Source organism: Psittacula echo (assembly GCF_963264785.1).
Source record: "Psittacula echo genome assembly, chromosome: 10".
NCBI classification, from domain to species: Eukaryota; Metazoa; Chordata; class Aves; order Psittaciformes; family Psittacidae; genus Psittacula; species Psittacula echo.
Window position 1 is genome coordinate 4,350,853 of NC_137741.1, and position 13,338 is coordinate 4,364,190.

The 13,338-nt window shown below is 41.4% G+C and overlaps 2 protein-coding genes across 6 annotated transcripts in view; one reads left to right on the forward strand and one right to left on the reverse strand.

The window, feature by feature from the left end:
* Positions 1–356: 356 nt before the first annotated feature.
* Positions 357–6,215, reverse strand: DNAJA4 (DnaJ heat shock protein family (Hsp40) member A4). Of its 3 annotated transcripts, XM_080626395.1 has the most exons (8): positions 6,075–6,215; positions 5,850–5,987; positions 4,033–4,213; positions 3,007–3,111; positions 2,024–2,251; positions 1,713–1,943; positions 1,045–1,145; positions 357–959 (listed from the first exon to the last, which is right to left on the reverse strand). In XM_080626395.1, exons 2-8 carry the CDS (start codon positions 5,979–5,981, stop codon positions 741–743), a joined length of 1,197 nt encoding a protein of 398 aa, XP_080482521.1. In that variant the 5' UTR covers positions 5,982–5,987; positions 6,075–6,215; the 3' UTR covers positions 357–740. The 3 variants fall into 3 exon arrangements, with proteins under 3 accessions (XP_080482521.1, XP_080482522.1, XP_080482523.1); XM_080626396.1 differs by lacking the exon at positions 6,075–6,215 and having other exon boundaries at positions 5,850–6,068; XM_080626397.1 differs by lacking the exons at positions 5,850–5,987; positions 6,075–6,215 and adding an exon at positions 5,190–5,594.
* The window catches only part of ACSBG1 (acyl-CoA synthetase bubblegum family member 1), a 40,872-nt gene continuing 33,749 nt past the window's right edge, over positions 6,216–13,338 (forward strand). For all 3 annotated transcript variants that reach the window (XM_080626393.1, XM_080626392.1, XM_080626394.1), the window contains exon 1: positions 6,216–6,479. The gene's annotated coding sequence lies outside the window, so the exon portion shown is untranslated. The remainder of the gene's footprint in view (positions 6,480–13,338) is intronic.

The following is a 13,338-nucleotide window of genomic DNA, read 5'->3' on the forward strand; positions in this document are numbered from 1 at the left end:
AAGTACATAATTGCTAGCAGGAAGTAAAACACTTTTCTAGGAAAGGCTGAAATACAAAGCTTAGCTTCTGAAAAAAATCAAACTTTTATTTGCAAGTATTTTTGCCTGTATGTGAATTAGAGGGAGTACACTCTATACACAGGCTGTTATCTTATGACCCCAAGTTACACACAGCTAAGCAGCTGCAGGAATGCTACTCTGACACAACAGAAGAACACTTCCAAAAAACAAAATAAGACAGCTACTAGAGTTGAGTATGGAGAACAATCTGGACTAGGTGATGAGAGTCTGAGCTTACAAGAAACTTAGTAAAGATTCTCAAGTGACTCAGAAAGTACCAGACAAGCACAATAAAATGTGAAGAGTTCTATTTATTAGAAGTTACTTCTGGTATGTTTTATCCTATGAAATTAATTTTCCAGTATGAAAGTATTTACATAAGACACTCCACTTAGCCTCTATCAGTATTGCCCAAGTCTTATATAAATAGCATAGGTGAAATAAAGTGAGAAACTTCACAGCAAAGGAAAATGTGTACCAACTCAGTTGGTTCTCAACTGTGTGACATTTGCATTATATAAAGACTACAAGAACACAATATAAATTAGTTACAAAAAGGTGATACTGACAGCGCAGCAACTCAATTTGCTGAACACAAAAACCACAAGCAGTGGCTATTACAGCCATGCAGTTTTCATTGTGAAAATTTACATTTTAGATGACATCCATTTCACCTTGCTTTAAGATGTCTGACATTGTACTCCTGTTCTCGGACCCTCCTCATCTTCTTCATATGCCTCTCCCCCACTGTTACGGTAGGTTTGCTCACTTGGATCAAAATCTTCAAGGTCTACCTGATCCATCTCATCCGTAATCATAACATCTTCTCGTGGAGGAAGCAGGGTCTCCAGCAGACTCAGTTTCTCCCTTGGAAGCCAGTAGTGCTCTGGGAACTGGACCTACAATTTCAGATGGTTTTTTTAATACGTAGTTATTCCCTGTGCCAACACAGCCACCTTTGCTAAAGAAAAGCAGTCAACTTACCAGAAATTGTATAATTAAGCTGCCTTTGTCCATTGGAGATTTGTAGACAGGCATCCCTTCATTGTAGATACACTTTAGGTCACCATGTTTTATCACTTCACCTGCACAGAGATAACAGCTTTAAGTAAGCTTATGTGATGGACCCTTCCTTCATAACCATGAAAAGCAGGGTTAAGCACAAACAGTGTTCCCACAGCATCAAGGGAGACTACTAACAACTAATCCACAGAAAAGGCTGAGGAGTCCTACAGCCAGACTATACAGGCCATTTCCTGTACTGTAAGAGACAGCTTCTTTTAGCACAGCCTTCATGCTGAATTAACAGATAATCCAGTAGATTTTAAGTTTCCAGCCTCTTGAGTATTTTCCTGGCTCTCCTCCAACTGAGGCCAAAGTTTATTAAGAAGCCTTTGACAGCTTCAGCTGTAACTCTGCATATAATGTTTTAGGATGAGTGACAAGAATAACAAACCACCAGCTAAATACAGGGACTGCAAGCGTAGTTTGAATCCATTGCATCAACTGGTTAAAACACCCCCGAAAACCCCACAAAGCCTACCACAAACACCCCAAAAAAACCCCAGTCAACAATCCCAGGCACAAAAATTCCAAGCACAATCAAGCAGGCAAGCAGTTCATATAGCAGCAGAACTCTTTTTAAGACCCACCTGGCCTAGATGATATAACAAGAACTCTGTTATCCAGAGTTTCAATGGTCTTTCTGAAACCACACAAAGCCTCTGAGAGTTGAATTCTCATTTTTGTGATCAAGTCATGCCCTCGCCTCTGAAAGACACTATGATCCTTTTGATCAAGCACAATTATAACATCACCAGGCTCCAGATCAGGCTCCTGGTCACCTTCTCCATGGAATACTATCTTCTGACCATCTTTCATACCTGGAGAAAAACAAAGCCATTTATTCTCTGCAGCACTATACACCACAATTGAGGATGCAGAACTAACAGCCAGTCCTTACCTTTATCAACATGAACTTCTATGATCTTTTTCTCTCTTACAACCTTACAGCCATTGCAGTTGTCACACCTGTCCTTTGGATTTATTCTTTCACCTTGACCTTTGCATTCTGGACACACAGTTTGGATTTGTTGTACCATGCCAGGTCCTATCTGCTGAACTATAACTTGCATTCCTCTTCCTTTACACACAGGGCACTTCTCCACTGCCCCTCTCTTTCCGCCATAACCTGTGATGAAAAGGTTAAATCCGATCTCAGCCTCCAAAAATGAGAAGTTACTCTACTTCAGTCAGGCTGGAACTCATTGACTTCAAGAGCACCTTTTAGGCAACTCGAGAGTCATTCAGTAATGTGTTTCCAATGAAACTGGAATTTAGTTTCCATCACAAAACATGCCCCACAAGTTAAAAGTTTCTACCAGCAAAAAGAAAGTCAAGTTTCCTATGCACAGCTTCTTCGATGAGCCTCTGCCCCACCTCCAAATACACCATGGATTTCAAGGAATTATCATCCCAATTTCAACACCTACATTCCATTAATACTTCCAAAAGAATCTGCTTGCTAAACATTTAATAGAGTGCTAAGATACAAGACCTCATTAAAGTTTACCTCAGACAAGGCCCATCATTATGGATATTTAGTAGTGGTAAAAATGGTTGTGTAATACAAGCTAGACTGCTACCCACAGCAATTAAAAAATATTAACAAAACAGCCATTTAATAAAGTTCCAGATTAAGATACTTATAATTTAGGTACCCTTAACTGTAATTCACAGTGAGTCTAAGTCTGCCATTAGAACTGTAAGTTTGTATCACTAAGTCATTTTTGGATAAGCATAAATGAGAACATAAATGGAGACTTTCAGAGGGGGATGAAGGAGAGGGAAAAGCAGAACACCCACACTTCATTCTTAGTCCCACTCAATAATAAAGAACTAAAAAGACTACAGTACAACGGATGTGAAGCCACTGCTTGTTTTTACCTTCACACTTGGCGCAAATAACGTTCTTCTGCAGTGCCAGTTTCCTTGTAATACCATTGTACAAATCTTCAAGAGATACACCTAACTGGTGTACAACATTCTTGCCTTTAGAAGAAAAAGAGAGAAATTAATCCTGGTTCAGCTGTTGTAAGGACCAATGTTTATTTAAAGGCTTCTACACTTGTCCACACATGCACAGTCTCACTGAAAAAAAGTTCTTTCCAAACTTCGAACAGGGCTCAGCCCCCTTAAAAGCACGTGCAGTTTCATCAGCTTCCACTGTGCTGCACCCACTTAATAACATAAAAGAGCATAAAAGTTCAGCTGTAATTAAGCAAAGCATCATTAAAGCCACCCTATCCCTGCTCCTACCCCTAATTTTGTAGGCTTAACTGAAACAGCAAAGTGCAAGGACACTACCAGCTTCACATCTGGTCAATTCAGAAGTTGCTGTTTTGCCTACCTATAAATTTCCATGCCACTTCATAGCATGATTTAAAAGGCTTCACAGCAAATTACTACTTGCTCCTTCAACAGACACTGGACATGGAAATAGACAAAAATCATACTGTGCTTTTAGCAGCATTGTACTGAGTTTCACATAATTTCTCCCAAATAATTTTGTGGAATTTACAGTATTACTTAAGTTGATGGTGTCCTTTGAAGCAAGTTGCCCAAAGCATATGAGCAAGTGAGCCACAGAGATCTGGAAAAGAAGTAACTTAAACCAGGTCTAATTAATCTGCTCTAAGCCTAATGATGCTTCCCCCTCCCCTAGATATTACCCACACCCACTTTAACAAAAAATAAACAGAAGGCATCAAAAATTGCTATGGCTACATCATGTTATCTGCTTTATTAGAATCTTAATGCTAGAGTAACTATAGAAATCATGGTTTACTTAATCTATTGTTGCAATGAGTAATAACCACACTATGTGCACTTAGTAGAACAGCAGTACCATAGCACAGGTGTTTTATACTTAAGTGCATGGTTAGTTTCTAGAACTTGTTTAGAACTGTGTACCTCTTCTCTCTCTATTCATTCGGCCTCCACCACCAAAGAACATGTCAAAGATGTCCATGGGTGAAGAGAAGCTGCCGCCACTCAGGCCTCCTTCTTTAATAGCCTGCTCCCCACCCTGGTCATAGAGGTCCCTTTTCTTTGGGTCCGACAGAACTTCATATGCCTGGGATATGAGTTTAAACTAAAAAGAAAAAAGAAGCTCTGAACAACTATGACCAAGAGGAAAAAAGTTACCCTCTCATATGCAACTCCATCTTCAGACTGAGCCACTGTAGCACTCTTTCAGCATTTGCCTTTTTCAAAAGGGAAACTCCCTACACAAATGTGTAACAGAGCACAATAGTACACTTTTGTCCAGCAAAGCCACCCCTTTTCTCCCTCTCCCCCCTCCTCCCGTTATACATGGGGTTAAATTCAGAGTCACCTCCAACTTACAAGCATATGCAAGCTAGAATTTGATTATTGTGGTAGTTGCAATCATTACACACTTCTAACAAATCCCACTTAGAAAAGGCCATGATACTATCCCCAAAGTCTCAGGGGTCCCCCGATGCTCACAGCCACAGCAGTGCTAGTCATTCTAGAGGTACACAGGGGTCCTTCATGCCTGCTGAACTGCTACATCCAGCTACAACTAAACACAAACTTAAGAGACCAGACAGAGATGCTTACTCATCACAGATCAAAATATATGGTTTTAAATAAAAATTAAGAGATTTTCTTAAATAGCTATCAACAATTGCCTATTACTAAGATAACTAAAAGGATTTTTAAGCACAATTTGCCATTACTGAAATGGGTATTTCCATTTTGAACACAATTTACTCATGATCAGGTAAAGACATACAAATAAAAAAACAGGCCAAAGGCAGAAAAGGTCATCTTTGACAATGTTGCTATTTAACAACCTGGAGTTTTGTTGATTACTGTACTAGATATACATACACGGAGCTTCTATTCTCATACTAAAATATTATCAGGCCAGCTTTCAGATGAATATTCCTATTTTTCAAGTTTTCCATCATTCTCCAATTGTGGTTCTCATTTATCCTCCCAGGAAACGTGGAGTTGAGTGGATCTCTGCTAACAATGCATGAATTGGCTTTGTTGTAAGTAGTCCACCCACGTGCAGCCCCATGATTTCCTTGAATAGTTACCTTGTACATCTCCATTAGCACTTTCTCTGAAGAAAACTCATCCTGTTCAGGAACACAGATCCATCCAGCACAACCCCAGCACACACAGGAGTGCTGGCACCTGGATCCACCTTTGCAGCACCTGACAGCACAACGGCCGTCAACACACTAGAAACCTTTTCAGTTTTGCCTGTTTTAAGCAGCATCTCTGTAAGAACGAGCTCCCGTTAGCAACTAGTAAGAATGACAGGAACTGCATCTGGAAAGAGGAACTAAAGAGTCCGCTCCTGCCACAGCCAGGCCATGAGGCCTGCTGCCGCCTACAGATACCTTCTACAAACTCTACCGAACGGAAGCCTTCATTTAATGGCAACACGCTGCAGGAAGAGCATTATGTCGGTACTTTAAGCAAAGCAGAGCTCTACAATCAGGTCAAGGGCGCACATTCCGCCGCTCTCCAGTAAGAAATGCCGGCCTGCAGCAAAGCCGCGGTGCCCCACACACATCCTGCGCCAGACTCTGCGGAATCCCCCATCGTAAGGCCCGGCCGGCGCATGCGGGGCCTAAACCTGAGCTCGGCCCCAGCCCCGGCCCCACACAGCCGCAGTGGCCTGCCCGAGGGGGACGTGCCGCAGATGCTGCCGGCAGAGCTGCCGCCCCACAGCCCCAGCTCCCGCGTACCCGTTCGCCCTCGCTGGGGTTCTTGTCGGGGTGGTACTTCAGTGCTAGCTTGCGGTAGGCGCGCTTGATCTCCTCGGAAGAGGCATTAGGCTTCACCTGCAGGATATCGTAGTACTCCGTCTCCTTCACCATGGTGCCCTGTGGGAGGACACACCGCGTTACACCGCATTACCGCGACCGCACGGCCTCCCCTCCACTGCACCGAGCCCCGCGGGCCGCGCTCACCGCCGCAGCCGCCCCTGTCGCCTCTGGTGTCCACTAGGGCTCGCCCCGCCTCTTCCTCGGGTTTTATATGGGCAGCGGCCGAATCTTCTGGAATGACGCCGCCCTACGTCATGGGCCTGGAACGGTCTAGAATTCCCGCGCGTGACGTCACCGCCGGTGCGCGCACGGGGCGGGGCCTGGCTGCGCTGCGCTGAGGCGGAATGGGGCGGGGCGCGCTTCCCGCCCTCCTCCTGAGGGAGGAGGCGGTTTGTTCCCGGCAGGTATCGCGGCGTTTGGTGTGCCTTGGGGAGCGGACTCGGTACGGGGATGTTTCTCTTTCCTCTTGTTGTCGGAGGTGCTTTGGTTCTTCTCTGGCCTGGGGAAACGCCGATGAGCATCCTCCTTTAAACTTCTCGGTCCTGGGAAGTGAGTGCCAGTTGTACCTTAGAAGCTGTTCAGTTTGTTAATAGGTTCTGGAGCCTTGTTCTTTAGTATTGTGGATTATTTAAAATACACGGAGCTAACAGTGTGCCCCTGTGTTGTGTTTGGTTTTTTTTACTCACCTTTTTCTCGTGCTGGTATGCTGAATGTGGGCTGGAAACCTGGACTGGTTTTCATCTTTCTCCAGGCAACCCAAGGTCTCCAACAAATTATTTATGGCTCAGGTGAAAGGAGGGATCTGGTGCTGGAGGTGAGCTGAGTAAAATCACTCCCATAGAAGAAGAGAGGTGAAAGATGAAAATCAAATGAGAAATACAGCAAAGCTGCATGAAATAAGAACAGGGTTTGTTCTAGCTCACGTAGAAACACTGAGAAGCTGTTTCTTGTTTAAGGGAACTGCTCTTTATTCCTGGAATGTTTTTATAAACCAAGAAGTCTCCTGTGATTATGGTAACCCAAAGGCTGTGGAGCTCTGTCAACCACAGAGGAGGTAAAAAGTTGATGGGAGCAGAACGTTACTGTATTGTCTAACAGTGGTGTCCTGGGTTCAGCAGTAGCAGTCGTTATTTCTCCTTCTCAGTAGCTGGTGCAGTGCTGTGGTTTTGACTTTCAGCCTGGAAACAGCGCAGATAACACCGATGTTTTTAGTTGTTGCTCAGTAATGTTTACTTTGACCAAGGACTTTCTGAGTCTCATGCTCTGCCAGGGAGGAGGGGAAGCCAGGAGGAAGCAGAGACAGAACACCTGACCCAGACTAGCCAAAGAGGTATTCCATACCACAGCGCGTCATGCCTACTATATAAACTGAGGGCAGTTACCCGGAAGGGCTAGATTGCTGCTCGGTTGGGCTGGGTATTGGTTGGCAGGTGATGAGCGCTTGTATTCTCTTCCCTTGTTATCTCCCTTACCATTATTATTGGTGGCAGCAGCAGTGGTTTGTGTTATACCTTAGTTACTGGACTGTTCTTATCTCAACCCATGGGAGTTACATTCTTTTGATTCTCTTCCCTATTCCTCTAGGAGTTGGGAGACAAGGAAGTGGGGGAGTGAGTGAGTGGCTGTGTGGTTCCGAGTTATTGGCTGGGCTTAAACCCCGACAAGTGGCGAAAAAGAAAAGGGAAAAAAAGCCCAATAATGTAGGTTTAGAATGAAACATTTTAATGGTTTGAATCTCTAGTGCTATTATAATGACTTTGCTACTGAATTTCAGGTAAATATTATTACCAGATTGAATTAACTCAATAGTCCTGCTTGTTGACTTACTGAAGGAGAGGGAGCTAATATACAGGAAAACAATATATCAAAGGAAGAAATCAGTGTTGGTATCTATTACTTTCCCTAAGCATAATTGGTGGCAACTGAACATGTGAATACCTTCTGCAGTTTTGAAACTATATTGACAAACACATTTTTTTCTAAAATAACTACAGTGAGGTACTCTGTAAACTTTCTGGCTGAGAACTATATATCCCTTTAAGGGAAAAAACCCCCAGTTTATTCTAATAATGGCTTTCACCCTACAAATCACTTATCTATAATCTTACAGTCTTGAAGATAATATTCCTGTTTAAGAAGAAATGATCAATCTGCTACCGGTAGATAAATGCTTCAGCACTTGATAGGCTTTCAAACCATGTAATGAAATTCACTGAGCATTTAATTTCAAAGATCAATTTATAATGTGTTGTAAGGAGACAGCATATAGTTTCGGTTAATAGAAACCCTAATCTAGGTGTATGTATATGTTGGTAAATGTAATACGAACTCAGACTTGTGAGGGGTTTCTTACTAGTAACTGTTGATACTAGTAGTAACAGCCAGAACCTTCACTGGTATGGATCTTTGCATAAAAGGAGTGAGCCTCCTGCTTTGTTTCCTTTCCTTACTCCATCATTTTTCAGAGGGAGCTATGGGGTTATATTTAATTTTCAGTATTTGTTTTCTCCATCTTTGGTTCCAGTTGGTACAACAAAATTCTTATGTATTCAACGAATTAATGGGAAAAGTGGTAAGGGTTGTTTTTTGGATTGGAAAAATAGATAGCAGCTCCTCAGTGTTCTTTCAGTGATCTCCTGCATCACTCTAGTCTGAGAGCTGCAGACATCGTGACACCTGAGAGGAATACTCTGCTTCTGTAGTTGTCTGAAGCAGAACATTTCCTATTTATCAGTACTGTATTTATGGAACAGGGTTGGAATCCCCAGCAGCTGGTTTTAGTCATCTAATTTGTCATAATTAGTAATAAATGTAATACTACCTTTACACATGCAGACATATTTCTGAGCAGTTACAGCAGTGGTTCCTTTACTCAAATAAGCTGGTGATCAAGTGTGTGTATGCCCAGTTCTGTTTCTTTCACTACATACGTTGCCTCCTTAAGTTGGTGGGTGTTCCTAACCAGCAGTTTATTGATTACCCGTATTTCAGATGAGCAGCTGATCTCTTTTACTGTTCTTTACCTCATCTTGTCACTTTTTACTTGCACAGTATCAAATTTTTGTGTAGATGGAAACAGAGAAAGAAGCAGAGAATTCTTGTTCTCTGCAGGTAAACAGAGAACAGGACTGAGGGCTGGGAGTGCCCAATAATTAGACACTACTGCCCTCTTCATTTAACCACCAGAAGATGTTGCCTTCAGTTCTTCAGTATTCCCACTGTTAGGACAAAACAAGTTAAAGCCCTGCCTTTTTGTTCGCATTTCTGTTGTTTATCAGGCCATATTACCCTTTCTCATCAATCATGTCTTCTAAACTGTGAAGCTGTTGTTGGAAGCAGCATCCTGGATACACAGGTGAGGATACAGTCTGCTGAATTGCAGCCGCAGTTCCTTACAGCACCCTTGATTTGTGTAAAGAAGTTCCAGGAATACATTTCATGACAAACACCTGAAAAAGACTAAATCAGGAATCCCAGGGCTTGCAACTTGTGGTTGTTTTCAGTCACACTAAATTTGCATAAAGAATTTCACTTGTCCCTCCAGAAGGTGAAATGAGAATCACAGCAGACTTTCCTTGGTGTTGAGCTGGATTCTTCAGCATCCTGAACAGGTGTCATAAGTTTTACAAAGTTGTTAGGAAAACACCCTTTAAATAATATATTTAACTATGATTTTTAGCCTTATTTAAAATACACTTTTAAAAGCCTATTTGAAGTATAACAATTTCATATAATGGACCTTTAATGGTACTGAAACTTTTCCCCTCATAATAATAATGGCGTTTGTTTTGAGCTAGTTTAGGGTAGTGTGTAGTGAGGGACTAGGATCTTTAGAAGGTTTTTCTGAGGCAAGTTTTAATTAAAATCGTAACAATCTGTAAAAATTAATTTTAATTGCTAGTCATGCAGAAGGAGTAAGACCAGTTTTCATAGTACAGCAGTGATTAGTTAAAGCCTGGGCATTCCGAAGTGGTTTGGGCCTGTAGAAAATTTGACTGCAAATATGAAGGGATAAATGAACAGCTATAAGGTAAATATAAAAGGAGCAGCTACTTACTCTGAATCTAAAACAGTCTTTCCCTCAGAAAGAAGCAGCAAAAGCGCTTCTGGATGTTCCTGTCTTCAGACCAACTGTTCCATTGACCTGATGGGATGTTCTTCCTCTCTCCAGTTGCTCACAAACATCTGCCTCTTTCTCCTGATATGTATTCACAGCTACTTTTGTTTTCTTTATGATTCTTTCCTTAGTACAAACTGGTTGTTACAGGCAAATCTAAGATGCTTTTGTTATTGGCAGTCCAGAAGTTTTGCACAAACTAATCTGCCTTTTTCTCTGTATTGTTGTGGAACAATTCCCTGGGAAGCAGAATGCATTGTTCAGAAAAGGAAAACGAAATTCCTTTTGCTGTGGCATGGTCAATGAGAGAAAACACTTTTACAGAGAGATTGCTACTGGAAATTCTGTGAAATATTAATGCATGCAGGTGGTTGTGCTGGTGAATAGCGAAGTGTTTTGTGGGATAAACTGCTTCACCTGAAGAATGTGTGTGATGTAGTCTCTTTGGTTTTGCCTAGAGGTGCTGATTTGTGTATAGATGAATTCTCTTGTTCTGCAAGAGTGAGGAGGCACAGTTGAGGGTGAAAGCCCTCCTTCTGACATGAATTCCTTCATTAGAAATTAATTAATATAAAAAGTGTATGTGTGTTTAAAAAGATGGTGCTTGCCTGAGGCTTTTTATTATGCAATCTGCCCTCAGCATCTTCTTAGCCCAAACTACCATAAATGTGTTGATCGTTAAGGTATGTGTTGAGACTCATTTGTTTATTAAGACTTGCTGGAGGCTTAGGCACAGTCATGTTGAAAGACATGTTTGAATTTAGAATTTTGCTTAAACCCTGAAACCTACTCTCCTTTCAGAGTAACTCCGCAGCTGCTGATGTTTTTATTTTAGTTAAAATGATTTAGAGGCCAAAATTAAATCTTTGATTTTATGAGAAAACACTGGGGAGGGGAAAAAGTATCAAAGTGTATAATCATAGTAAATGCGGTTAACAGCCATCCATGAACACAGCAGGCTGCAATTAGTAGCAAGTTGAAAAACTGCCAGGCTTTGAGAGGGATGGTTTGAAATAATAATAATTAAAAGGAAAAAAAAGAGAAGCGGTGCTTTTTTTTTTTTTTTTAATGTAACGAAGTCTTTGAAATAGAAACTGAAAGTTATTGGATATTTTGCTGGTGCTTGTTGTGGAGTGAGGGTTGTTTTGGGTGTTTTGGCTCAGTGCTGGAAGTCTGGAGTAACAATAGGACTATGGGTTTAACATCTTGCATGTATCAAAAAGCATTGTTTTACACTTAGATGTTGTTACATGATTAAAAAAAAAAGGGGGGAAAAACCAGGGCCAGTCACACCAAGTTGATTTGTTACATGAATTGACAACCTGCTTAAACTAATTGAGATGAACAGCAGGGAGCATCCAGAGTTAGTATACTCCATTCATTTTAAACACAAGTTTTATGGCAAAGCATAAACATTCCTTTCCTACAAGTAAAGAAATGGAATAGTACAGAGCTAAGAGCAGTTTGATGTTGCCATAGTGGCGTTGTGAGTTAAACCTGAAACACCGTCCCAAACACAGAGCGGTGCCATGCACTCCACCCGCGCTGAGGCTGATCTGTGCTTTGCAGCTCTGTTGGTTACTGACCTTACTAAAAACATGGCTTTGTTTCAGCCTCTGTAACATTTCTGTTGGGGACTTGTGACAGTGCAAGTTCGTAGTGACTGTCTTTTTAAGTATCAGTGGTTAATTCCTGAAGATACCAATCAATTGTAAAGCAAAGGATGTGAACAATGTATGAGCTTTATTTGCTACTTAATTTCCTTTTTAGCTTTGTGAGGCTATCAACGCCAAGAAATCTTAACCTGTAGCTGGAAAAAGCAGCCCATCCCACTGCAAAAATCCAGTCTGAGTCTGGTGTAGCCTTGGGCAAGTCACATGCAGGTAGGTATAGGCATAAAAGATAGCATCATGTAAACTGCAGCATGTAAAAATCAGTCAAAGATGAAGATCATTCCTTACGGAACTCTACATCAGTTGCTAGACCCATTTGGTAGGATTTACCACTTGAAACTTGAAGAGTACCTGGAAATGTCGTAGCAGAACTACAAAGGCAGATTCTGTGTAGAACTGTTTCTTGCAGCAGGATGTTCATAAGCCTATTGTTAAAATGGCAGGATTGTTTGTAGCTGACAATTGCAGGAAGCTTAGTCTTGTGAGTTTTCTATTACAGTCAAACAATACCCAGTCAAAACGAAATCTTCTCTACTATTTCCTGCAGATGAATTCCCCTTGCTTCACAGCCTGTCTGTCCTGCAGCCACTTCTGTTACCTGGGGAGTGATTTAGCATCAGGGCATCCTTGATTGCAACAAAAGAATTTTCTAACCATCAATTATTTAAAGGAAGGTGATGTGAAAACCAAAACAAAATCCTTTCTAAACACAGTATGTACAGAAGAGATGTATATTTGAGGTTTTCTGTTTATTCACTGAAAGTACAAGTTTTAGAGAGCTAGCAGCCATTTTCTTTCCATGAGGCCAGCCTGTTAGCTAGCCACTCAACACACAAGGTACAAGCCAAGCAAGGTAATTAGAGCTCATCTAGTTGGATTCCTTCATATAAAATAGCATGTAAAACATTTTAAATGACCAGAAGACCTAAAAACCCAATGAGATTTCTTGCAACAAAGTTGAATCCTGTTTTTTCTTTACGATGTTTCAAGAAATCTAGTTGCGAGCCCATAGAAGATACCTAGTGGTTTTCTGCAAAGAATAATCGGGACAAAGAAGAAATTTGAAAACTTATCCCAAAATGAAGGAACTAAATGAATCCTGACAAAAATTATTTTTCACACACATCTGAATTGGACACATTTTTACCACTGAAATGTCCCTTGTTCCACGTTCAGGTATTTTCAAAGCAAGTTTCTGGTGTGAGAATAGACCTGTTAGAATCCCAATGTGAAGTTTTCTTTCTTTTCCTTTAATTTCAGATTGTATTCTCTACAGTTAGGCATTTGGATATGGTGCAAGATACTCTGGAATAGAGTTCCTATCTTTATAGAAAGGTGGATGTTTACTAGTCTTACATATTCCAAATCACTTTGTACCACTGAATGAAACATTCTAGATCATGTTTCCTGGCTCTGAAGGGAAATGGCACGGCACAGCTTACATCCCTCTCTTCCTCTTACAGAAAGGATAGTCATTAATGTCATCTGCCAGTGACAGACCCTTGCCTGGGTTATCCCCTGACTTAGGGAAATGCCAGTTTTCACAGACCAAAACCATCCCAGGGAAAGCGCTCACAGTGGGGTGGCTTGAGCTATTCCCTGGATCTTTTTTGTTTAC

Bases quoted from the DNA above. Each gene is read 5' to 3' on its own strand.
- DNAJA4 (XM_080626395.1), bottom strand. From the start codon at position 5,981: ATGGTGAAGGAGACGGAGTACTACGATATCCTGCAGGTGAAGCCTAAT. The intron at 1,146-1,712 runs GTGGGTCTTAAA...ATCTCTGTGCAG, and splicing joins TGTTATATCATCTAGGCCAG to GTGAAGTGATAAAACATGGT. The intron at 960-1,044 runs GTAAGTTGACTG...CTGAAATTGTAG, and splicing joins GCTTAATTATACAATTTCTG to GTCCAGTTCCCAGAGCACTA.